Source organism: Pogona vitticeps, chromosome 5 (genome assembly GCF_051106095.1).
Source record: "Pogona vitticeps strain Pit_001003342236 chromosome 5, PviZW2.1, whole genome shotgun sequence".
NCBI classification, from domain to species: Eukaryota; Metazoa; Chordata; class Lepidosauria; order Squamata; family Agamidae; genus Pogona; species Pogona vitticeps.
The window spans coordinates 174665047-174693017 of record NC_135787.1 but is presented as its reverse complement, the minus strand read 5'-3'; the positions used below and the strand labels follow the sequence as shown (position 1 = coordinate 174693017).

Genomic DNA, 27971 nt, shown 5'->3' with positions numbered 1-27971 from the left:
GACTTGGCACCAAAGACTCAGATTCAGACTTGGGACACAGACTCCAAGACTTGTCAACCTCCCTGGAAGAAGCCTCGAAGGCCTCCATAGACTGTGTATGTAAAACATATACATGTTGTGTTTCTCCTACACAAAAGACATAGTATGAAAGATTAAGTGTTATCCAACTGATTTTTTTCCTGAGGGTTACCACATATCACATGTCCATGCTATTAATCCTTCTATATGAAAATGCATGCTATACCTGAGAGATATTCACATGTCTCATGTGTGGGTTTTTTAGAGGAAGTTCCTGGTTAGCACCCAGACATCAATGATCCCGTGTTGTCATGCATCCAGTCTGACAGAGGACAACCCTCCATCTGAAAGTCTGTAAGGGAAAAGTCATCTGTTTGAAGGCATTCTCAGCTTGAAAAGCTGGCTAGATCAAAACTGGTTAAAAGCCTTTAGAAGAGAGAGCAGGCGCCTGGAAAAGTGCTGAGGAATGCTTTAATACATACACAGTTGAGTGACCAAGCACATTTGTCACTTGGTTGCAGTCCTGTCTTCTGCAGTGAGGTGCATTGTGTTGATGTAAAGTGGTCCTAGTGAGGATGCATGTCCTCTTCTGCAGCAGTGCAGGAGTATTGATTATGTACTTTCAGTTGTAGCTTGCTCTACTCCCAGAGTATGGCTGATTACTCTGTGTCCTTTCAGGAGTAGTTCTGGGTTGTGCCGTTCCTATATTCCTTCAGTTAAAATTATATAGAAGTGTGAGTCAGAGGAGAAGCAGCAACAACAGTCTGACCTGTCCTTAGCCTTGCAGTTTGTTGATATGCAGAAATCAGCATGTGCAATAAACACTGAATCTACTACGAACTGTGATATTCTAATTTCTAGGCCAAGTGACAGCTTTTGTCACTCAGTACCAAGCACTGGGAAGGCCAATTCTCTCCTCCTGTAAACTGTGAGACCAGAGCTTAGAAAAGTTACTTCCAGGGACTACAGACCCCAAAGTAACTTTTCCATGCTTTGAACTATACCTATTCTATACCTTAACTTGATTGAGTAAGAGTTGCCTGTTGTGGCGCCATTTCAGACAGGGAAATGTTGTGAGCCAGCCTTGCTGTGCACCATGATTCAGTCTTGCTACCCTTAAGGCCTGTGTTGAAAGCTGCATCTGAACTCAATCTATGTGTGACCCCCTCCAACAAAATCCAGGCCCCAAATCATGTATTATAATTTGTCAGATGTTTGATAGTCCATATTTCTGCAGTTGTTTTCCCAGCCAGTCCTACCAGTTAATTGGTAGGTGATATCTTAACCGGTAGGATTGCAAGTAGAGGTGTACAGATGTGTATTTTAAGGCTGTTATTGTGTGCCATCAAGTTGCTTCCAACTTATGACAACCCTATTAATCAGTAATCTCTAGAAGATCATATCGTTAACAGCTCTGCTCAGCTCTAAAACTCAAGGCCATAGTTTCCGATATTAAGTAAATCTGTCTTTTATTTGGTCTTTCTCTTTTCCTGCTACCTTCAGTTTTTCCCAGCATGATTGAGAAAGTCTGCCTCAAGCATAACATTCAAGTCCAATTTTAATAAACTCAGGACAATGATAAGTAAGGTCCCATGACAGGAGATTCTAACAAGGAGCCCAAGATGGGTGGGAGTTTCTTAAAAAAAAATTCTAAAGACAGAACTACAAACAATTCTAACAAGGAAAAACAAAGATGGAAGCCAGAAAAAAGGCCAACATGGCTTCACAAAAAGGTCAGCGTGGACCCGAAAACAAAAAAGGATGCATACAGAAAGTGGAAGGAAAGCCAGGCTACAAAGTAAGAGTACAGACAAATAGCAGAAAATTGCAGTTGAAGTTAGCAAGATATGCTAAAAGCAACAGGAAAGCATTCTTCTGATTTGTAATTAGCAGAAGACAGAGAAAAGAAATAGTAGCTCAGTGGGGATGGAAAAGTTGAAACAGATGATGAAGAAAAGGAAGAAGTGCTTAGTTCTTACTTGAGGTCAGCTTTTGCCCAAAAGACAGTCTATGACCTTCCAGACAAATATGAAGTACAAGTAAAGGGGGCAGGATTACAGTTTGAGAATGATAAACAAATAATCAAGGGATATCTTATCACTTTGAACAAGTTCAATTCTCCAAGCCAGTTAACTGTATCCAAGAGTACTAAACAACTCTCAGAACCACTGTGTGTTGTCTTTTTTTAAAAAAATCATGGAGGATGAGTTAAGTGCTGGATGACTGGAGGAGGGCTTGGCGTGCTGTGGTCCATGGGGTCACAAAGAGTTGGACACGACTTAACGACTAAACAACAAACAGCAATGTTGTTCCTATCTTTAAAAACAGCAAAAAAGAAGAACTGGGGATCTACAGAGTAGACAGGCTGAAATCAATTGCAGGGAAAATTCGGGAAAAGATTTTAAAGTGGCCACTCTGCAAGCACCCTGGGAACAATGCAGTAATAACCAAAAGCCAATGTGGATTTGTCAAGAACAAATCCTGCCAGATTATCTCACTTTTTGACTGGGTAATCTCCCTTGTAGACTGTCTGAATGCTGGAGAAATAATATGTATTGACTTTCAGCAAAGCTTTTGACAAAGTGCCCTGTGATATTCTGATTAGCGAGCTAACCAGGTGCAGGCTCAATAGAACAACTATCAGAAGGATATACATTTGGTTAAAGAATTGTAAGCAAGGATGCTTATCAATGGTTAAGTGGGGAAAGGTAACAAGTGCAGTACCCCAAGGCTCATTCCTGGGCCCTGTGCTCTTCAACATTTCATTAATTACTTGGATGAGGGGAATGTTTATCAAATTTTCACATGGCACACAATTGGGTGGAATAGCTAATACCCTAGAAGACAGAAACAGAATTTAAAAAGATCTCAGTAGGCTCGAGCACTGGGCTGAAAACAACAGAATGAAATTTAACAGGGATAAATGCAAAAATCCTACACTCAGGGGGAAGAAAACCAAACACATAGTTACAAGATGTGGGATACTTGGCTGAGTAACACTTCGAGTGAGAAGGATCTTGGAATTGTTGTAGATCCAAAGCTGGATCAACAGCGTGATGTGGCTGCGAAAAAAGGTCAATACTATTTTAGGATGCATTAACAGAAGCACAGTCTCCAAATCCCATGATTTGGAGTCCCACTCTATTTAGCACTGGTTAGGTCTTATCTAGAGTTCTAGATCATCTCAGAGAGCAGGACACTCATGTCAGACGAAGCCAGATTTCAGTTGAATATCAGGAAAAAAACTTATTAACTGTTTAGAGCAGTATGACAATGGAACCAATTATCTTGAAAGGCGGTGAGTGTCCTAGTGCTGGAGGCATTCAAGAGAAAATTAGATAAGCATCTGTCAGATTTACTTTGAGCTGGATTCCTGCATCGAACAAAGGGTTGGACTCAATGGCCTTCTAAGCCCCTTCCAACTCCATTATTCTAGTGTTCTATGATTCAGCTGAAAAGTGGGAATCATGGTGATTCAAACAGGGATGTATTTTAGGAGGGTAAAAGAGACAACCAAGTATTGCTATCACACATTACCCTTTGGGATTGGGTGAACTATTAAAAAATAGCCACACACAAGTCTTTAAAACACACAACATGGTTTCTTTTTATTAGTTTAATCAGTTTACATTCCACAACTGACAGTTTACTTTTTCATTTCCCCCCTCTAACGAATTATTTAATCACCAGACAAGATTGTAGATTGATGGAAATATAGAATTTTCTGCCAATTGAATGGAAAAAAAAGCAAGATGCAGCCAAGTTTTGTTGTTTTGTCATTGGCCTCTCAGAAAAGTCCTGTTCAACGGTTCCTGTTCAGCATCCCTCTCAACTGTTCTTGTTTCTTTGCTTTTCTTCCCAGAAAAGTCCTGCATTACATAAAAGTGCCTTCCACGGTCCTGAAATTAAATATGAAATCACCAGCTTCCATTTTGCATTCCTAGGGGCATCTCTAACATAACTATCAACAAAAGCCCTTGTTCTTAAAGGTGTATAGAGTCAGTAACCAGAAACAATGTTTTTAAAAATCTCTGTTGCATTTAACCCCAATCGCTCACAATTTCTGTAATCAGTAAGGGAAAGAGTTAGAGGCAATAAGATAGAGCTTTAGCTGTGAAAAAAAATCAAACAATAACTTTATTCACATCATCTCAGAACAGGAATAATAATGTAACATTATTGGATTATTATTATTATTATTATTATTAGCACCAAAAGCCACTTGGGCCACTGTATTTCACGACAGGCCCGAGATTGACTGAAAACAATGCAGAATGTCTCATCTTCATTCCAGATTAACTGATGGGATTCAATCAGGAAAATCCTTATTTCTGCCATAGATGATGATGTGGGAAGAAGACTGGATAGCAAAGGTCCTGAATAATCCCACTAATAAGGAAGGAAATGACTAGACATGGTCGCCATTTTTTTGACATGTCATATTGTATGATTTTGCCTTTTCCCCAGCCCCCCCAAAAAACAAAAACACAAGTTTAATAAACTTTTAACATTTGGATTCAATTCACATTTTATCAGGATGAGAAACATTTGGGATTTGTAGTCTAGCCTCCTTCACCTCAGACATCTCCCATCACTACCTGTGTCTGTTACCAACACATGCTCACTGGCCATATATGGCAATCTACTAAGAGCTGGACCAACCCACTGGCCTTGAAGTCCACCTCAGGAGTATATCTGTGAAGATTCTTCGTTATCCAGGTGAGGTGATCTGGAGTTGCCATGTTGCCATGACTGAACTTCCAGATTCACCTCAGGAGCTTATTCAGGTTTAGATGAGCTGCCACATATGTCTGGCGAACTGTGAACTATGCTTAGCTTGGTGAACCACACTTCATTTGAGTCCGGATGACAAAACTCATGCTGCAGTCTTAAATTACACGTATCAGGGAACAAAATCAATTTTTCTGAGTTGTGTACAGGAGTTACACTGATGGCTTTGTTGTTTGAGGTAAGGAAGGGCCTTTTCCTATGCAACAAACTGCCTTTGAAGGCTGGGCCATCACTACTGAATGTTCTGAATTCTTTGTAATTAAGTACCACTCAGACCAGCAGGACATTCTCAGTAATCTCTGAATGGATATTTTGCTATGTAGACCCCACTTGTGCCGATTATGTTGGATACGTTGTGCCAGAAACAGTAAGTGGCCTCTGGCCATCCTGACTGGGATATTTTTGAAGCTGTAGTCCAAAACTGTGATGTTTCTTATGTTAGTTTAGTGACCATTCCATACAACACCTACCCCTTCTTTTCTTAAAAAAAAAAATCTGTCTCATGGTGAATGCCTCATTACATTTCTTTCTCTGTTTTTCAGTTTCTTTCTTCACCTACTCACCTCTCTAGCACTCAACCATCCAACTCTGGAGAAAGTAAAGGTTCAGAGAAAAGTGCATTTCCTGCCCTTATATTGTTTTCACCCCAGCTATGTTATTTCCTTTATGATGTGTGACTCAGCAATCAGATCAACAAAGTAAGTTTGTGTTTATATCGCAAAGAGCAGTGATGCAAATTGCATGCTTTTACAGTTAGATATCCTTTGCCACTTAAGGGAGCAATGTTCCTAGATACGGGATCAGCATCATGTCTAATTCTATTCTTTAATAACCAGTTTATCGATATTTCCCTTCTGTAAGGTTATACAGCACCAATGAGATTATCCTTTCTCACTATCTAGAAATGGGTTTATCATTTGATATGGCTAGATCTAGTAAAGCACAGAAAATATTTATCTATACAGGGCCTCTAGTTATGTCCTGAAGGGAACTGGTGTGTACCATCTTGATTTCATGCTGATGCTGCAAGTTGACCAGTCAATTGAAAATGCATTAGGCACCATTGGGGCTAGGTGAGCAACCCTGTTAAATATCACCTCAGAAACACAGGCCATTGTTCTATGGAAGAGGTCCAATTGCCAAGAAAAGGGATGGAGCAATAAAACCAATATGAGTTCTGACATATTAGCCAGTCAAAAGTAACAAAACAGCTTTAAGGCTGTCTCACTTCAGATAATAGGTGGAAGAAATGCATGATTGGCTACCACACAATGTTCTCTCACAAACCAGCTCTCTTTGCATAAAGAAAGCTCCATGTCAGGGGGAAAAAAACCATTTTAACCTCACTTCTTCCCCAATATAGAAGCTGGGAGATGGTTGCTTAATGGAAACATTCGACTACATGCCTCTTCTCTTTGCATTCTACAGCTATCAAGTCTAAAGATAGTGTTGCCATGTGACCTACTCTAGGTATCAGCAAGGTCATGGATTCATATACAGCCCGTCTTCCAGGAAGGAGGCTCTTCTTAAAAGTAGGTGCGCACCTTGTGTCAACTTGTTTGGAGACAGTGATAATATGTGTGGGAGGTAGTTATCTCTGAAACCGAAAAATATGGAGAACAGACTTCTGAGAGAAAAAGGGGGGTGTTGAAGAAGAAAGCTTGATATGAACACTGTACAAATACTTCTGTTTGCAATAAATAACTTCCATCACAGTATACGTGTATATGGAGAGGGAGAGGGAGATGTCTTCTCCCCTTCACGCATACAGGCAGACAGACAGAGAGACAGATAGTATATGCATGAAAGGATGAAGAACCGCACTCTAGGTCATAATTTACATTGTGCACTATATTGTACTGTGTGGACTCTAAATGCTAACTGATATGAATGATATTTTTCTTTTGCTCAGCACTGTCCCTTGAAAGATGTAATCAGACAACCTTATTACAAAACCAAGTGGCCCAGAGGGATGCTATGAGGAACAGGGAAGCACCCCCAAACCTCTGTACTAGCTCACCCCTCTTCTACGTTTCTGTTATACGTGACTTTGTCCATCTGGAGCTTTGTAACTTTCATGCTGTTTTCCATTAACTCAGTTATCTGGGGACAGCTTGGATTGGCTATAATAGGTTTAAAGTTATACATTGACCGGAATCTTATTGGTACACATGTTAGGGCTGCATTACTTTCTGTAGCATATTCTGGTTAATTCTTATTAATAAACCAGAAATACAAATATTGACGTATCAGGTAGAAAGTAACTGATTTTTGCATTTTAGTTTCATTTTTTTAGTCCCCTCATCTTATTTATGGTAACATTTCTATAGCATAATCCTATGAATGTGTATTCATTCACAAGCCCCACTGAATTCAGTGGGGATTACTCCCAGGGGGCATGCACAGGATTGCAGAATTAAAGACTGGGAAATTATGCAGGGTTACACATCATTGACAGCTAGATCTTCCACAAATCCACCATCTGGGCTGTCTAATCTTATCAATGGTACTCTGTTGTTTCTCATTCACTTTACTGCAAAGGCTATGAGCTTCCACACAGAGCTTAGAAAAGACCACAGCTTCCAGAATCCTCCTGCAAGTACAGACATTGGAACTTGACGTCAAAGTCTTTTCCAAGTTCTGCTTCTGCATGTGCTCAAAAATAAGAACTTTGCACATCAACCAAGACACCTTTTAAGCCTGACATATTTGTAATCAGAAATTGCAGCTGAGAAAGCAGCAACAGTCTTTTGTACCACAGTCACAGAAACATGTTGCCTAGTTCTTTTGGCAGCACCAAACAAAGATGGCAAATGATTTCTGCCACCCATGCATAGATAGACATCACCATCCCAAGTATAGATCAGCACCGATCCGTCCTTTTCCATTTGTGCCCAGCGACACTCTGTTCCAGTCCAAGATGCAGACACAACTGGTATCCAGTTTTATTCATATTTTTCTAGCATTGTAGTGCCAACACATTCTGACAGAACACCTGATGTTGTTTTAATTGCCTTTTGAGAATTGTTTTTCCTGCCAAAAATTTCAGGTTTAGTCTTTCTGTAAAAATGCACAAGCTCTTTTTCATACTCAAAACTCCAATTGCATCTGTTATGTTTATTCTGTGAAGATCAAATGACTTGAAGTCTTAACTAGAGTAGACTCCCTCTGAAAGAATAAGGCTTATGTAAGACTGGCTTAATGACTGAAATCCTGCTCTGTTAAGTTACACCGCTTAAGGCTGATGATGTCATCAGCTGCAAAGATTTTCTGGAAACAGAACATTTTTCATCCTCTCCCCCATGTTCCAAGGCTCCTGTCAAATTCCTGTCATTGTCAGGAAGCTGTTGGGAGACATGAGATGGTAGTGAAGGCTTTAATTATCAAAAATTGGTGCTACCAAGATGACTTTCCCAAGGGCTGGAATTGTGGGTAATTAAAGACTTCCTTCTATCTCTCCCAGCCCAAAAGCTCTCCAACAACAAATGAGATTCCACTGGAGCTTAGGGCCTTTCAGGAGGGTTGGAAATGTTTTATTTCTGAAAAATTATATCATCAGCCATAATTGGCATAACTTACCAAACGGGATATTGACTAGTAAGCCCTATTAACTCAGTGGCTCTACTCAAAGTAATAATTGGTTTTGACTATAAGGATGAAATCCTATCTCTAGGTATGTCTCCCCAGAACTAAGCTCTGCTGAGTCTGATGGGGCTTACTTTGGTAAACTACAGCAACTACATATAAAATTGCAGCTTTTGTATACCGGTGCCAGATTTGGAATGTCTTTTCCCAAAATAAGACTCATGTATTTGGGGACTTATTTTGGAACGGAACTGGAAAGGGCAGTGCTGTTAGTGCCACAGTAAGACCGAAGAATCTTGTTCAGCTGTGAGAGCTGCGAATATTGTCATACATTTCGTTACAAATGCCAAATTCTATCATAAAGGGGGGGATTCTAAATGCAAAATCTCACATTCTGCTTTTGAGAATATATTATGCAAATCTGGACAAATAAGTTCACATTAGCAAGTCATGACAGATGATTATGGAAATTATTTTGAAGGGAGCACTTGTAGTGGAATACTCGGAGCAGAAAAGATGATGAAGGTCGTGCACTGGATTGCAGTTCCATAGAACAGAAATTGCCAGACCCAGATTTCTGTGGAAACTGCTTAGCTTCTGCAAGTTTCTGTAAAAACAACTGCATTTTGCTATGCCTAACAAATGTTGCAATCGCTGTGGCAGTCGATAAGACTTGCCTTGGCATATGAAATAGCCCTCTGGTTCAATAGGGCACTGGTAGTGCAAGAGGAAGGGAGCAAGACAAAAGCTAGGTCACTGCTCTGCTAGATGAGCTACTGAATACTCCAAAAGAACAAACCCAAACATACAAGTTCAGGAAGATCAAGTGGAAACACTTTTCTTGGGGAAATATCACATCAGGCTGTTGTGCGGGGGCTTGTGAATGCAAGTGTGTTGCACTTGGCACATTTAAAAACAAACTCTCAGTTAGCAGAAAAGTAGCATTTCAGAATTATTATGCAAACTGCTATAGTGGGACACCCTGGGAGTTTTACTTTTCTCCTAGGGATACAATACTTAGGGTTTCAATGGGATTTACAGTGGACCCTCGACTTACAGACGGCTCGACTTACAGACTTTTTGAGTTACAGACTTCTCTGGCTGCAAAATTTAGGTTCGACTTGCAGTCGGAGAATCGACCTACAGACCAGAAAAAAACCAAAATGGAACAAAAATGGAACAAAAATGGCTGGTTATGGGATTAATCGGTTTTCAATGCATTGTAAGTCAATGGAGACTCGACCTACAGACTTTTCGACCTGCAGCCACCGTTCCAATATGGATTAATTCCGTAAGTAGAGGGTCCACTGTAGAACTGAATTGTAATAGGGATACGATGGCCATGCTTTCTCAGTAGCTCCAACTTATTTCACTCCACTAATGCACAAATGTCACCTTTGGGTAGGAAGAATGAAATCCAAAGGGGGATTACAAGGCCAGACTGGGGAATAGGGTTTGTGGAATTCTTCCCCTGCAGCTCCCCCTTGTCTGTTGTTTCTGCATGTTTTTTTTTTCATTACTGCAATGGCATGAGACGGTGGACCAAAGCATGAAAAAGTTATCCTTTTGGATCACAATTCCCAGAATCTCCAGGCCACAAGGTCCAGGGAATTCTGAAAGTTATAGTCCATCCAAGTAATTTTCCCGATCCCTGGCTAGAGGGCCATCCCCCATGCCATTCCTGTAATGTGTGAATTCGTCATTCTGTTGTTAAGAACGATGGGGGTTGTGCTGCATCTCTCCTGAAAAGAGCAAAGATCTTCTTCTGATAAAGGAGAAGACAATCAAACCAGGTTAAATGCGTATCTCCTATTGGCTGTTGCATAGTCAGGCAGCCTCATAAGGTCACTTGCTCAGGAGATAAACCTTTTGGCGAGCATCCATCTTGGCCAAGGTCAGTACAGCCAAGGAAGGATAACCCAACAGGAACAGATGTCAGGAGCTGCTTTAGCAACAGAATAGTAAAACAATTTGTTGGAAAGAACCATTTCACCTCGCTCCTCACTTTCTCCCCAATAAACTTTTATGACATTGACTTTATTATGACACAGAGACCTTACAAGCCTTTCTGAGACAGGGTTGTTGCTATTTTTTTTTAAAAAAAAAACTTTTGGGGGGGTTGTTTTCCTTGGACAGCAATACATGCAAACAGTCTGCTTTAGAAACCGGTGACATCTACGGAAAAAACAGGAACAACGACAGAGGTTCTGATGCTCTAGGTCTCCCTTGCTGCCGCCCCCACCACCCCTGACAAAGGAGGGTCACCCATGAGGCCATGTCAGGGGGGTGGTGTCAAAATATTCCACAGGAAAGACAGATGCTGCATCTTCACTTGACAATCAAATCCCACCCCTCCCTTCCCCGTCCCCTCCAGTTCACAATTTTAAATTTGTACAATTTTATTTTTTTTAACAGGCATCTGGATCTGAAAACACTCACACACGGAAGGGGTTGATATGAAAATGGAGTTCATGGAATAGAAACTTTCCTATTTATACAAAACATTTCCATGAAAGAGAAAGAGAGAGAAAGAGAGAGAGAAAATAAAGGGAGACAGAGTGGGAGAAAAGGAACCAGATTAGAGGAGTATCATAGGGACTCAGACTTTGGGGTTGAACTCTGTAGGGGAAATGTTCTATTCTAGATTAGAGAAGTTACCTTGTTTTAGACTGCGAACTCCAAGAATCTGGGAGTTGGCTGGGGAATTCTAGGATCTGCCATCCAAAAAAGTAACTTTTACAAGCTCTGCTTTCAGGCCCCACTCTGTTTTCTCTTGGTGCCTCTGTTTTCTGCAAGCTCAACATACCCCTGTTCCCCAGACAGTAAACACCCAACCCGATTGCCCAGCAAGAAGGTGGGGAGATTGCTACTCAGCCTGGACAGTTTTGCAGTCCACACCTCAAAGAGAATCTCTGCAGTGCCCTTCTCACATTTTCTCTGGAGTTAAGCTCTGAACACTTCATCGAGTTGGGCTCTTTACCCAACAGATGCCAAGTAGCATTAAGGAGATGGTGGCCCCTTAGACGGACTGCAAAACTACCAAATATTTTATAATCAGCACCAAATCAGTGACAGGACAGAGTGGGAAAGCAGCTGTTATTATTATATGTATTCCTGGATTTGGTCCCTGTTGAAATCATTAATTGGTCAGTCAGTATTAATCAGTCAAGTATAGATTAAAACCATGGAATTTTTTTTTAAAGTCATTCACACCCAGTGAAATTGGCATTCAGGGCAAGTGGTGTTTCTGGAAAGTTCTGGTGCCCGTGTCATAATGGGGACAATTTTCAAGCAATAAATCTTCTGTCTATATCGCTTAGTCCAAAAGAAGTCTTATCTTCAGATTGCAACTCCTAGACTGTCCTAACCAGTATGTGGATTCTAGAGGCTGTAGTAAATAATAAAAAAAAAATCAGTACTTCACTTGGGTCTGGCTATATCTTCCATCATTTGGAGCTAGATGAGGATGATGTTATAGTCATAGCCTGACATATCTGGAGGATACCAGGTTGAGGAAAGCTGATCCAGGAGACAAACAACTACACTGCTTACTAAACAGTAATTTACCACTAGGTGCACCTTATTGTGATACAACCATTTGTGTCATCTTATAGAATGGTGAGGAAATTTTTATCACATGATCCCAGATTGGTGGTTGGGGATAATGCACGTCGAAAACCAACACCCCTGGAGCTTGGGGATGAGTAGTTCTCCAAGACACTCACAGGAATACAGAATTATGGCATATCTATACAACAGATGTAAAATAGTTTCAAAGTCATTCTCTCTCCTCAAGGCACACTGAAAACAAGTTTTGGTAAGAGGTGCTGGGAATCTCCCTCATTTCCTGAAATGCTTTGAGGGGGACTGTTGGAGAGCTGAGTGGTTCAGGATTCTGGCTGTGGAACCATAGGTTAGGGAATTTGGTTCCCCAATGTGCCTTCCTCCCTGGAGCTGAACTTGGTGATCCGTAGGGGCCCCTTCTATCTCTGCAGTTCTAAGATTATTATAAAACATGATGGAAAAACTGACATAATCACTGAGAAAGTCTGCGGTGAAGATCTCAGTTTTAGGGTACAAATCTTCAGCTCACTACACTCTGTAGTGTCAGGCTCATCAGATGATCCCAGGGTTGTAATAGAGTAAAGGTCTGGGAGTTTGCTTCCCCCCCCCCAAGGTGATTTGCCCCTTCTTGCACTCAGCATCTTAAATGAGGCAGAGAAGGTGGTCATTTTGACTTTCTGGAATATTTCCCCAATAGATCAACAGGAAATCCATCTTACAAAACATATTAGCCCAATAGCAGCATTACATTTGTGCATCAGTTTCAGACTATTCTAAGGAACCACAAAATCTATTGGCATTCTTTGCTAATTTACATATGTACATCTATATACAGATAAATACACACATATACTGTTTTGAGCTAGGGTCATCATTGCAACATTCCAATTAACTTGGAAGACTCCCATTGAATTGGTCAGTTGGTATCTTATCATGGTGGCCTTTAGCAGAGTACAATACTGGTTGGAGACCTAGTGCAATCCTTTTCGGAAAGCACGCAAGTAGTGCAAAGGAATTTGCATCTTGTTGCTCACACTTCGTGCACTGGGGAGGGGTTTCCAGGAAGAATAGAAGCTATCCTGATGCAAATAATTAGGTGTGTGTATGGGGGCTGCTCCAAACTAAATGGAAGGGACAGGGATAGCTATATATCATGCACTGATATAGTGAAGTAGGCCAACAGGGAAGGACAATCCCAGAACTTCTTTCAGAATAGGGATGTTGACATACCTACATGACCCTATGCTATGAGCACAGCAGACAAGGCCTATTTGCTATGGCACATCAGTAAGATGATAATGAAGCTTTCAAGTTTTTCTGTTGCTTGTGACAGATTTACAAGTCAAAAATTGAAGGCAACAATGAAGCAAGGGGGTTGGCTACTTATTTTTTTTTCTTTGAGGGGGTTTCCTACTTCGTTCCAGCAATTTCTTCTAATAATATTAGCATTTTGAATAACCAGCCAAAGAATGATACTCAAGATGATCCCAATACATTGTACATTATGCTCGTCTTCTTTGTGTTCGTTTGTCTCTGTGTATGTGCATCTATCGCCATGGTTATTTTCTACGTTACAGAATTCACCACTCCTGGACATCACAAACAACTGGGAATGAGCAGCCTATTTTAACTGTGACCTAGGGGAGGGCCAGGATCCAAAGAGTAAGAACAAAGGCTTTGTAGGAGTTTAAGAAGATTGCATTGATAGGTCCTATTGGTTTTATCTTACATTTGATTTACTTAATTACATGTATGGATTGCTTTGAAGATGTGGATTGTTATCTTCCTTGTGTGTCTTGCTTTAAATTGGAAGGGTGCAAATAAGAACAAGACCAACAATAGAAGGAAAACAAAACTGCGTCATCAGTGTGTGTGTGTGACGTGCGGGAACTGTACAGTGAAAATGATTCAGGCAAGCTCTATATTAACTCCTTGAAGTCTGTAGATTTTATGAGGTTTCAATTGGAGTAAATGAGGGGTGTGTCAGATATATACCTGGTCTCAGGCCAAAGACATCTACTTTGATGCATAAATGTAGCTATGGTGTAATTGCACCAATATAGTTAGACAAAAAGGTATTGATTTCGCTAGATGGAAATCAAGGATTCGTTTTGCTGCCTCTGTGAATGAGCACTGTTGTTTTATAAGCACAGGGTTTTGCAGGATGGTCTAGACTGCAAAATCAAACTCTGTGTATAGGCTGTATGTATGCACACACTACACACACACACACACACACACACACACACCAGATACGAGATACTACATTTAGATTCTTTATAATATGGCAATTTAAGCCACTGGGGCAAGAGAAACCCTCAAAGTCCCTTGCTTTTTACTATTCGTATCAGAAGAAACAGCGGAAAATTTGTAGATGATCCAATGACAAATCCATAAGGAAAGACACTAAAGTGATGGAAATTGTTCTGTAAAAGTAGTGGTTCAAATTAGGTGTTTGAACTCCCTTTTGGCTCTCAAGAATGATAAATAATTCAGCTCAGCCAAATGGAAGACATTCTAAATCTCACATCTTGTTGTCAAGGCTTCCAACACCCCCTATTGCCAACACAACATCTGTCTGATGAAAGTGCAGCTTTACACTTTAAATCCAGCTTCTTATGACTCTTCTCTGAAGTTATTACTGGAGGAGGCCTTGTGACAAGCAGGTCAGAATGTAGCAAAATTGTGTTCAAAGGGACCTATTGCCAAGCCGTTTCTATAATTCTGTTTTCTTTGATGGATGGGCTGAGGCAGATGACTAGAATTTCTTATTGTTGAAAAATACAGGACAAAACAGAGATAAACTCTGATGGATCTCCAAAAGTGGTTTTGATGTGAGGGAGAAACTGGACACTTTCCCCACTTGCCACTAGACTAGAATAGTCCCACAAACTGTGTACTGCATGATTTATCTGCATGTCTAGGTAGGACTAGAGGACATTGACATCAGAGGGATGACACCATATTTCTTAACAGATTCAAAATACTTGGAAAATTCTGGTATATACACCACATCTCATTGCTATCATTATTTATTTTTAAATTGGCAGACGTTCTACTGTTCCTTTTACTTTATGTGAACAGGAATAGTAAAATGAGTCTTTATGTATACTCCCTTTTAAAAAAAAAAACAAATCCATCCCAAGAATGGATCCCCACTATTATCTGTCCCAGAATCTTTGGCATGAATAGTATGGATTGGGAGGGCTAGGTATAGAGAGAAGGAGGGAGGAAGCGAGAATTAAAAGAGAGAAAGAAAAAAAAGGTAGGTGAGAAAGAAAGAGGAAGAGATAGTTCCAGTTGTTGAATCAGCCACAACCATGCCATATAAAGACTGAATTTACGGGAAATGGATTTTCAATTTTTTGCCTCTATCTCCTTCTGCTCCATGTGTATGGAGATGTTTTCTCTCAAACACAGGGAGAAAAACTGAGGATAAAGAACAACTTCTGATGACAAGTATAAGATGTCTTATTCTGGTGTACATGGATGTAACAAGAGGCACCGTGTCTTGTCCTCATCAGTGACACACAATTCAGAGCTCCCCAGTTCTCTGCAATGGCTTTTAACCCCTTGTCTACAGTTAATAAAATGACAGCAGCAGCAACAGTAACAACAAAACCCTCTGCCCAAACTTCTTCTGCATCATCAACTAGCCAGAAAGGCCATTGCCCCTCAATCCCACAATGCCTTGTACCTAAGATGTGCCATTTCCTGCTGATTCTTGTGGGGAGAGAAACCACCTGTGCAGACCAAAATCTAGCCAATGAGACCTGTCGTCTCAAAACAAAAACTTTTCCTCAGATATCCTGCAAGTCTTGATGCCTTCAGTCACAAACACTGTGGAGATGGTCTGGTGGATGATCACACAGTAATATTTGAATTTCTTTTCTTCAAAAAAATAAACAAGGGGAAGAAGGAAGGAGAGGTTATAGACACATATATCACAGCATTTCAGCAAGGCTCTCTTCTGCATTTCTGTCAGCAGTTCAGCCTCCTCAGTAAGGCAGATGGAAGTTCAAAAACAGCATCCCTTAAAGTGTCCTCATTTTCAGTTTTATTCCATGGGATTCTTGATTCCACCCACTTAAAGTTTAGCAAATAAAGGGACACTTTTCTTGATGTTCTATTCCCTTTTGTTGGCAACTCAAAATAACAGGAAATGATTTGTGTGTTGTTGTTTTTATGAGAGAGTATTAGGAGGAGGGTTTCTGAAGATGGTGCTGAAGAGGCTACATTTTAGAGAGGTAACTCAACTGTTTTATTTTTCGTTTTGTATTTCCCCGATTTGTAGCAGACAAGGTTGTGTTTTTTTGTTTCAGCTTCCTGTACAGACTCGGTACCACATACACCAAAATACTTCCCTTTTCCCCATCCCTAGCACGTTCCCTCCCCCACAACTGGCAGTAGACAGACGCAACAATATGTTCACTTGACTTTTTGAACTGGGATGCTGAAAATTTTTAAAGAACTAGATGGAAGAGCGGTGTTGCAGCAAAGCTATTCCCACCTCCAGGAGAAAGAACAAGAGCAATAACAAAGTCTGTAGAGAAGATGTAGGCGCCACGTTGGACTCCACTCTACCTTGGCACTGGCATCTGTTTGAGATCTATATATAATATATGTTTTATGTATATATTTATATATATATATTTATAATATGTATATTTATAGGTTTGTTTGCATTTGTTTTAGCACACTGTCCCATTTTCAGGTCTCGATTTAGGGCAGTTGGTCCTGGGGACAGGTTGAACAGAGGGGGCCAAGGTGCAGAAGAAGCCGGAGATCAAAGTGAGCCCCAGGCCCCCCCAAGCACAAAACATGGACCAGCCGTAGCCGTGGCTGATGTCGTCGGGAAGTCCGTACAGGTATCGAGGGTATCGGGACAGCTCAAAGTTGATTCCAGCCACACATGTGCACAGTGAAATGATGCAGAAGGTTCCTGGAGAAAGAAGAGGGGGTGGGGAGATAGAAGGACGAATAACAGTTAGAGTTGCAGGAACAATAATTTGCCTGCCGTATGGAAAACGAATTACTTAGCAAAAATATTTGAGGAGACACATATAGACAAGAGACACATGGATGGCTTGAAGGAACGTGTAAGCGACACTCAATCATTTGAATTCATACTAGATGATACTCTTAGCCTTTTCAGAAGTCAGGGTTGGGCACTCGAGTCATAGGACTCGCTGTCAAGTCAGACTTATGTTACACCGTTGACTCGAGTAGGACTTCACAAGGTTTTTTTTTTTCAATAACTCGGACTCAAGTTGTGACTCAGAATCCATCCACCCTCCCATTTTTCTAGGGAAAAAAGCTAGTTGTTAGTAGGGACTTGAAAAGTCTCAAGACTTGGTACCAAAGACTTGCCAACATCTCTGGAAGAAGTGCTCCTCAAGTAGGGAAAGCTGTCTCTCAGAGTAGATGGTTTTCCTCACCTCCTTCCCTTCCCTACCTGCCTGTTTTGCTTTATCGTTGGACAGTGGTAGACAAACACGAATCCATGTTCAAGTCTACCGTCGTATGAATCTGTGAAGAAGTCTTGCTGTAGACAGCAAAATCAGATAATCTAATGTCTAATTTGACTACTGTGGTGTGAGTTGTATTTATCCATTTGAAATCTCTGTCCCTTCTTGATTCTTCAAGGCAGCCCAAACAAATTTTTAACCAAAAATGCAATCAAAACTTTTGGGAAAAATTAGAAAAAGAAAAAAGAAAAAGAAAAAACAAACAATAACACCCAACAGGGAAATGCAAGGTCATATGCATGTTAATACAAGAAGAGGCATGACTGCCTGGTAATCATGTCTGTGACAAGTCTTTCAATTAATAGGTGCCACTGTTGAAAAGACAGCACTTCAGAGATTCGCAGACTTCTTAGATTTTGTGAGGCTGAAGCACACTCCAAGGGTCAACAGGCCAACCTTTTGCCAATTAGGAAATTCACAACTCAGAGATCCCCGATTAACAACCACCTCTTCAAAGGATCAATGAGTAGAATTGCCACCTCATGCTTACCTCCATGGACACTTTTCAGTTAATACTGTAACTGTATAATGGCATGTTCAGGTGGAGTATCAAACAGGCTTCATGGACAAGCACTGCAATAGGTTTATGCCCACATAACTTTCAGTGGGCATACCAGATGCCTCTGCATTGGGCAAGCCCACCTGCCAATGGAGCTCTTCCCTTATAGCCGCGGGGCACTTCTGTTTTGTCCTGGCTTCCCACAGATGGCCACGTAACAAGGTTAGGACACCTTTCATAGCCTTCAAAAGGCCATCCAATTGATGCCACCAGACTACTAGGGATGGGAGAGGATTGCTTTTGTCTTTGTTTTTGATAAGAACATGACAAAATGTATGGATTTTTAAAGCAAATTCAGCTGAAAACAACTTTGAAGTTAAAGACTGGACAATTTGCTGAGTGTTTGTAAATTTCCTTTTTACAAAGATGGAAGTATATATGCCAATAAAGGTTTCGAAATCGAAGATGGAAGTAAGTAATTGATTCTAAATCTGTTGAGGTGCAACTTGAGAACCCCACAGTTCAAGATGCAACTCCAAGGTTGCAGTTTGTGTTTTGGAACTGAAGTAGCTCTTTCTCCCATATCTAGAACATCTGGCCAGGATGAATTTTGAATTTTTCTATTTCTTCCATTCCCTGCACCCAAGTATTGCAATGGCCTGTCTGATGAAAAGATCTGAAAGTCTCAGAAGTTCACCTTCTTCTTCTTTTTCTCTTCCTCTTTTTTGATATTTTGTTGTCTCAATAAAGTTATTACCCAATTCTGTTTTTGAGGGGAGCTCCTCCCCCACCCCAAAAAGAATTTGGGAGACAGAGAAGCTCACACTGGCTTATTAAGGCAAAGTGTTAGGATTTCTTTTCCAAATCCTAACTCCCAACTTCCAATCCCCTTTCCTTGGGTTTTCCTGCTTCCGTTTCCAAAAACAGACGGGTCAAAGAAATTTGAATGATCATTAAAAACTGGCATAACTGGAGATGAACAGAAGGCAGAAATCTTGACAGGGATGAGGGAAAGAGACTATATTTTATTTCTTGCTCCCTATACTGGGTATTCGGCTTGCCAACAGCAATGAAATTACCCCTTCCATGGACTCTAATTGGCTGCCTGTCATTACTCTGCCTTTCCAAAATATCACATTTAGAGAAACCTAATTTAATTTTCATTTGTGATCCACCATGGCAAATGAAATATTAGTCCACAAAAACATGATTTCTATTTCAGACTTCATTAGGAAAGATGATGTTTAGATTAGCAACTTAGCAGTCCTGACTCCAGACTCAAGAGACTGACAGATCCCTGTTTTCCCACTGTAGTCTGGGTGTGCGTCAGCTCTGCAATGGCGTCCATTTGTTTACTGCATTAAAAATGAGATAAATTTTTATATTCCAAAGGAGTTGAGACCAGAACACCATACTCTTCAAATGTCCCCATAAATTCAGTATGCCTGGAATCCAGTGTATAGTTTGTAAGTAGCTCATCTTAGAACCTAGAATTTCATTAGTATTCTGGAGACACGATCACATTCACAAAGCCTGTGCACACCTCCTGACCAATCACAAAACAGTTAATTTGCAAACTGTAGGGGGTGTGAAAAGTTCCTGCTATGGTAATCAGGGATTCTGAGCACTCAGGGAATTCCTTCATTTAATTGTGTGATCTCTGTAGAAAAGGGCTTGGCCCAGAGGTAATGGGCCAAAGAGTGTGACAAAGAGAATCCTTTAAAAAATTAAAAACCACTTAATAAGAGGTCAGATTATTAGTCTATAGAACCATCACTTGCTGTCTTTTCATGAGAATTGTCAGGGATTGAAAACTGGAACCTCCCACATGCAAAATGAGTATTGTTCCATAATATAATGAGCTTGACTTTTTGTTACTATACTGCAAAAATATTATTGTAGAGCTGGAGACATGAATTTGACTCAACTCCGGAAAGCAGTGGAAGACAGGAGGGCCTGGCATGCTCTGGTCCATGGGGTCGCGAAGAGTTTGTCATGACTTAACGACTAAACAAAAGAGCTGGAGAAAGTGGTAGAGGTTTTTTAAAAAATGAATGGAGAAAGTGGGCAGCATTCCTTCCAATTTCATAATTCTAGAACTGGAGTGGAAATGTGGGAGATTCAGGACAAAGGAATGGAAATGTTTCTTCACATAGTATTTAGCTAGACTTTGGAAGTGGCTGTCCTTCCTCTTTCTTCAAAGCCGCTCTGTTCACTCCAGGCCACAGTCCAAATAGCAATTTCACATAGAATAGAATAGAATAGAATAGAATAGAATAGAATAGAATAGAATAGAATAACACTATACAGCTTTCCCCAGTCTGGTGGACTGCTGTAACTCTCTTCATTTCAGCCACTATGTATATATTGTTAATATAATATAACATTAAAGTATACCTAAACTATATCATTATTGTTTAATATAATAATTATTTTAATTATTATTAAATATTTTAATATTTAATTAAAATATTTAATCTGTATTTTAATATAAAAGCAATGCATTAAAATGGTTCAGCCAATGCAAAAGGCAGATTTTGATTATTTGGAGCCCTTCTCCAAGAGATTTAATATGTCCAGATTCATGAAAAATGTGGCATCATGCAGTGGGCTGTAGTCCATGAAAATACATGGTAAATAACATTTGCTAATGTCTTCCCATTATTTCTCCTTCCCATCCCCTCCCATTTTGTAGAATTGCATGCATGTGTGTGTATGAGAACTTAGAAGGAATATCCAGAATACTGATGGTCATGCTAGCTGGGGGATTCTGGGAATAGTAGTCCAAAAGTAACTTTTCAAAGTATGCTCTCCCCACCCTCTCTCTTCCTGCCTCTCTTTCCCTGCCCTGTCTGACACACATATACAAGTACACACACAGAAACATCCAGTCTGTCTTACTGTATTACATTGGGAGAGGCAGCATGGTGTAGTGGTTATAGAGATGGGGACTAAGAAAAACCAGGTGCCACTGTGCCAGTCACACTGTCTCAGCATGACCTACCTCTCAGGGTGATTGTGAGACAGTATGTGGAGCATGAAAGCCAGCTATGCCACCCTGAAGTACGAGAGTACCATATAAACACATTCCAACCCCACATCATCTCACCCTGGCAAAGTATGTGAAAGGCAAGCCAACAGAATGTGGACTTGGCCCAGGAAATGCAGCAGCATCCTTATTAGCTTTTGAAATTATTCCACCGTGTTATCAAATTATTGAAGAATATAAACTCCCCTCCCCGTCCTGCTCCACGAGGACAAGCCCCATTCTGCCCGAGGAGCTTTGCAGCAAACTCCTTCTGTGCATGGATTAAATGCCTCAGCAGCACGAGGCTCTCGAGAGTACTTTATTGTTTGGCACATGCTCGCGCAGAATATAAATGATTGTTTAATTACACACGGTGGCCTCATCATCGGCTAACAGACGGGTGCGTGACAGATAGGGTTTTAGTTTAAATCTGCCCTTATTTATTTATTGAAATATTTTGGAAAGAACAAACAACCCCATTGGTTAATGCAGGGCCCAAGGTACGTGGGATCTTAATTCACCTGGATAAGCATTTAATATAATTCTGGAAGGAAGGAAGGAAGGAAGGAAGGAAGGAAGGAAGGAAGGAAGGAAGGAAGGAAGGAAGGAAGGAAGGAAGGAAGGAAGGAAGGAAGGAACGAACGAACGAACGAACGAACGAACGAACGAACGAACGAACGAACGAACGAACGAACCTAAGCATCACAACACACCACTAAGATTCTTTAAATGTGAGAAATTTGGGGCAATTCATACAGGCTTCCCGACAACTGAACAGTCAGCTTTCTCTCTTCTCAGTGGAACAAATGCCGGTCTTCCTGTGAGGAACCCTCAGTGCACTAGGTCAGTGGTCCCCAACCTTGGGCCTCCAGATGTTCTTGCACTACAACTCCCAGAAGCCTTCACCACCACCTCTGCTGGCCAGGATTTCTGGGAGTTGAGGTCCAAGAACATCTGGAGGCCCAAGGTTGGGGACCACTGCACTAGGTCATATACAGAGACAGCTGTGCCTGTTCTCTTTCCCTCAAGGGGGCAAACATGGATGTCTTCCTGCACAGCTCGGTTAGGTGCTGGCTATGCATTTCATTGCAGGTTTTTTTTTACTGTATGTTTTAAGCTGTGTTTTTAATTTATTTATTTATATAATGGATTTAAGCAGGAATTTTGCCTGCATTTTTTTTTTTTACTGTTAACTGCCTTAAGCCCTTTTTGATGGGATACCAGGACAAAAGCTGAATAAATAAATCTATTTACACCAAGCTTATATACTTAACAAAAGCCAGGGCTCCTGCAGGCACAATGGCTGTTTACTTCTTCCTGATCTCTGTTCAAATTCAAAGTGACCTTCACTATTAGACAGAGGAATTCTGTTTCCTCTGCAACAATAAGCAGACTTTTAATGACCCTTTCCTTTAGACCTCTATGCAATACCACTATTCATTCTTTCTCCAAGAAAGAAAAGTCCAAGAAAGGACCTCTTTCTAATCTTTTTTAAAAGAGATCGCTGTCTTTGAGTATGACATTGGCTGCTATGTTTCAAGGGAAGAGTTGCAGAAATTTGTCAGTCTGACAGCTTGGAAGGCTAGAGAACTCTGCTTATCTACAGAGCAGATTGATAAGGTGAATTTTTTTTAGTGAGAAAGTGCAGGTTCAGAAACATCACAGACCTTCTGTGTTTTCTCCCTTAGAGTTCTGTGAAGCTTGAAACGTTGCTTACTCACTTGTTCTCCCCAAATACTGGGTAGAATCCAAATGGCAATGTATGCCTTCACAAGGAAAAATCATGTGAACTTGTGGTAGCAAATTGTCACTCATTACTGAGGTGTTGGTTGTATTCCTGGGCGTACAACTGCTTCTGCACTCAAGCACATGCTGAGGAACACAACTAGCACCTTGTTAATTAGCAGCAATGTGCTGCTCTAATGTATGTGATTTCCTTTATGCACATTAAATAAACAGGATTCCGTTCAATGGTTCAAGAGAATGTAGTTATTTCAAGGAAATTGTAGTTATTTCAGCTCTTTGGCTAAGGGTCAGACTAGATGTTAAGGGGAATGTGCATCCCTTGAGATTAATTTGTTATTTGTCCTACAACATGATTTCCTCAGAGGTACCTGCCTCAGCATTAAGACTTGTTATTAGTCTTCCAGCAATCATAAAACAAAGCATGCTGAATGCAAGCTCCACTGGTAAAGAAAAATCCAATGCTATGAGAATCAGATGCCTTTTACCCCGAGAGAGCACCTCTTCTAAAAAGAAGCGGAATGTATCATGTAGGTCCGACCCTTCATTCCATCGTCAATTGGTCTCATGACTAATTCAAACTGAAATGGACCTTCTCTGTATTCATCCTGAAAACCTCCAGGGAAAAAAGAAGAAGTATATAACACGATTATTCTTAAATTCTAATGATCTCATTTTAGTTTCATTGTGGCACTGTGCCTTTGAGGGTTATAACTGATGCTTCAGATTCCTCTGAGTAACGGTCCCTGGCCTTAATGGTGTTATTCTTTCAGTGAAGCCACTGATGCATAGCCTGGCAATACTATCAAAGGGGAGAATTTTGCAAAAGTGCATGACTTGTTTTCCATGGTTTTATCAGAGAGGTTTCTGTTTTGTTCCCACAAGAGCACTCTCTGCTCATTTCAGTCTGAAATTGACACTTTCTGGGATAGGGGCCTTGAATCACAGTCACCTCCTGACAGCCAAAAAACAAGGGGGGTGGGGGAAGCTACACGACTCTTCTCCGAACAAATCAAAAGGTCTGATTGAACAGTAGAGAGCAAAAAAAGCAGTATTGATTTTTCTTCTCTTTCTCCAGACACTTGCACAAGGCATCTTGACTTGGCCTCCCTCAGAGTTCATTCAGGTGGCTGAAAATTGGCCTGGGCTGTGTGATGGATAGAAGCATTTTTTTTCCAGCTGGCCCCACCTTTATGCAATCGCCTGATTGTGAGGTAGTTTGAATGCATCCGTTTTCAGCCTCCACTGAAGTGTGGGAAAAAGCTACTTCTCTCTTTACACAGGGAAGGAACAATCCAGACAGGCAACAAAATAAGAAGATGATTCCCTTCTCATGGGTTGCATCCAGAACAAGCCTCCTTGCAGATGACTTCCTGTCTCAGTCCCTATGCCCCCCCTTTTCAGTCATTTTGCAATATAACCCATAGAGCAGGGACATTTCTGTGTTTTTCAACTCTTTGACTCCTGCTTGCAGAAGGCTGGACTGGAGGAATCCCAAACTGGAATTAAGATTGCCGGAAGAAATATCAACAACCTCCAATATGCAGATGATACCACTCTGATGGCAGAAAGTGAGGAGGAATTAAAGAACCTTGTAATGAGGGTGAAATAGGAGAGTGCAAAAAATGGTCTGAAACTCAACATCAAAAAAACTAAGATCATGGCCACTGGTCCCATCACCTCCTGGGAAATAGAAGGAGAAGATATGGAGGCAGTGTCAGATTTTATCTTCCTGGGCTCCATGATCACTGCAAATGGAGACAGCAGCCATGAAATTAAAAGACGCCTTCTTCTTGGGAGGAAAGCGATGACAAATCTTGACAGCATCTTAAAAAGCAGAGACATCACCTTGCCAACGAAAGTCCAAATAGTCAAAGCTATGGTTTTTCCTGTTGTGATGTATGGAAGTGAGAGCTGGACCATAAAGAAAGCAGACCGCCGAAGAATTGATGCCTTTGAATTGTGGTGCTGGAGGAGGCTCTTGAGAATCCCCTGGACTGCAAGGAGAACAAACCTATCAATTCTAAAGGAAATCAACCCTGAGTGCTCACTGGAAGGACAGATGCTGAGGCTCCAGTACTTTGGCCATCTCATGAGAAGAAAAGAGTCCTTGGAAAAAACCTTGATGTTAGGAAAGTGCGACGGCAAGAGGAGAAGGGGACGACCGAGGATGAGATGGCTGGACAGTGTCTGTGAAGCAACCAACATGAAATTGACCCAGCTGTGGGAGGCAGTGGAAGACAAGAGGGCCTGGTGTGCTCTGGTCCATGGGCTCAAGAAGAGTCGGACACGACTAAACGACTAAACAACAACGACTCCTGCTTGACCAATTGGCACCAGGGTGCTATTAGTCTGAGAGAACCTTGCACTAACAGATTGTCTTCCCCTTCCCCTCATCCTTGCCTCTCCCTCTTTCTTCCATGTATTCAGGTACAAAATATTTTTGAATACCTGCCCATGAACCTGCACATGGACATTTTTTAAACAAGAGGTGGGTTATTTAAATGGTTTTCTTGACAGAGACTCTGTCATCTTCCTCCCTTGTGCTGAAATTGTTCATCAAAACAGGGTTGCTGTCCCTTTAGTCATGGTAACCAATTGTCTGAAACACTGCCTCTCATTTTTCCTTTCTTTATCTTCTGGGTTACCATCACAGTTTGTTTTCCTTCATAAAAATGTGGGGGTTGCAGGGAATCCACACCTTGACCACAGATGGAAATGGAACTAAAAAGAATTATATGAAACCATGGAAACACATGTTTTGGAGAGAAAGGATCATACATACATTTCTCTCTTTGAGTTCCTAAGCTCACCCTTATCCATGCAAACATGACCATTTGGCTATTCCAAAACTTAGAAAACTTATATTTTTTGACAAGTTTCCAGACTCTGCCACCCAGGAAGGCACTGTAGTAAAAAAAGGAGAGGAACTTTTCCAAGCTTTGCTGTATTCTGAAGGGTGGCAAGTGTTCAGTTCACTTTGAAAAAAGTAATGTGTAGCTAGGCCAATAAAATTCCAAAAGAAATTGGAGAGAGACTCACAATTTTAGAAATAACACACAACATCCTGTTCCATCACCCCACTAATACAATGGGAGTGACATCACCAGCAGTGGCAGATTGTTGCTAATTAAAGAGTTCCTGTTTTGATTTCAGGTCCTAGGTAACTTTGTCGTATTGTTCTCGAGTTGTAAACAGCCTGAAATTGAACCAGGAACTCTTTAATTAGTGGCAGTCTACTGCTGCTAATGATGGCAGTCCTGCTGGACTAGCAGAACTATGGAACAAAATACTGGCCATTTTAGTTTGTTTTATTTTTGCACAAATGAACCTCACTTTCCCCAGATTATCTAAATCAGAAGTGGGATCATTAAGCTCACCAGCTACTTGTGATCCGAAGACCATTTGTATGATCCTTGGGGCTCTGCAATATTTGTGCCAGAAGTTGGGGAGGGTTTTTCTTTTTCTTCCCCCCTTTCTTCTTCTTCTTCTTCTTCTTCTTCTTCTTCTTCTTCTTCTTCTTCTTGCTTGTATTCAAAGGAGATTTAATCTTTTTTTGCAGAGGAAATGCACCTCCAGAGGGCACCTCATCTAATAAATGGCATGCCTCCAACATCTTGTTTTTACAATCAGCCCCTTTCTCTTGCTTTTTTCATTTTCAAAATTAGAACTGACTTTGTCTCAAAATGCAAAGTGCTATTTACTCCCTTCCAAAAACAATGCAAAAACAAAACAAACAAAAGAACTAAACCTTCAAATGACTTCCCGGTCTTATCTGGTTTCATGTGTAGGGACCTCTGCAGCCCCTAGATGGTGGTAGATCCCCTGGAGCTTCTCTCTCTCTCTAAGCTTGCACCTCTGAGAAGAGTAATTCAGAGAAGGGCATTGGAAGAAAGCAGTGGAGACACCTACAGTGGTGCCTCGCTAGACAGTTACCCCGCATGACAGTTTTTTCCGCTAGACATTCACTTTTTGTGATCCCTATAGCGATTCGCAAAACAGTGATTCCTATGGGGGAATTTTGCTGGACAATGTTTGGTCCCTGCTTCGCAAACCAATTTTTGCTAGACAACAATTTTGACAGCCCCCTCCGCACTTGCAAAATGGGTGTTTTCGGGACCTAGGCTTCACAAGACAGCTATTTAAACAGCTGATCGGCGGTTCGCAAAGTGCCTTTCCTATGGCCAATCTTCACTAGACAATGACGATTCTTCCCCATTGGAATGCATTAAACAGGCTTCAGTGCATTCCAATAGGTAAATGCTTTTCACTAGACAATGATTTCGCTAAACAGCGATTTCAGTGGAATGGATTATCATCGTCTAGCGAGGCATCACTGTATTCCTAGCAGCCAGTAATTACAGCACCATGGAGAGCTCTCAGTAAACACTCTGCCCTGAGGAGGCTGGAGAAGAACCCAGAAGAATCACCTGCAAATCAGAACGCTGTCTTTAAGACTTTCTGCCCAGAGCAAGTAATACAGTATATAATCTGTGAGACATGACAATGCTACCTATGAATGCCCTGCTTTGAGTCCATACAGAAAAAAAATCTCACTGTATGATCCTTATTCATGTGTTTCCCCATGTCACAAACAGACTGTTTCGGACAACAGTTCCAAAAATCCACCACCCAGCATGATAGCTTCTGGGAGTTTTAATCTTGGTCCTTCTTGCAGCTTTTATCCCTTTGTGAAACAAGTAGCAAGCTAGCAGCGGTTCAGCTGAAAAACCCGGATTCAGCCATATGACATGCTCCAGCATCTCAGATCTCTTGGCCAAATTAGAAAAATGCTTCTGTTTTCAAGATTCAACAGTTACCATTTGACCGCAGGTAAACTGTGTTGTGTCCTCTTCATTTTCTCCAGTATCTTTGGAGCAGATTGTTTACTAAAAGCTCTCCATGGTAAGAGAGCTTCAACTAGTGGGCTGTGTGAAGTGTAAAGCACTACATGAGATGCCCTTTTCATTGCCTCTGCGGATGCATCTATCTAGAAGCAGAAAATAAGAGATGACAGAGGGGAGGGGCATTGGAAGCATTTGGATTTCGTCCTTCTGAACTTGGCCCCGAATATTTCTGCAGCAGCCAAAAGCAGAAGAATTGTCAGTGGAACCAGCTGGAGAGGGATATTTTTTTAAAAAGCCTTTTAACAGCTGCACAACAGACAGAAAGTCCTCCACAGAAGCAGCCTTCACACCACTGTACACATTTCTGT

At 41.0% G+C, this 27971-nt stretch overlaps 1 protein-coding gene across 2 annotated transcripts in view; it reads right to left on the bottom strand.

Annotated features, from left to right (window-relative positions):
* Positions 1-3600: 3600 nt before the first annotated feature.
* The window catches only part of TMEM178B (transmembrane protein 178B), a 346918-nt gene continuing 322547 nt past the window's right edge, over positions 3601-27971 (bottom strand). The window contains exons 4-5 of one of the 2 annotated variants that reach the window (XR_013536734.1): positions 6209-16900; positions 3601-6151 (exon numbers count right to left, since the gene is read on the bottom strand). Coding sequence is in view for 1 of the 2 variants with exons in the window: in XM_020792237.3 (XP_020647896.1) it covers positions 16650-16900 (251 nt within the window). In the remaining variant the exon portion in view is untranslated. Of the gene's footprint in view, positions 16901-27971 lie in introns of both variants that reach the window. The other variant, XM_020792237.3, reaches the window with a different exon arrangement.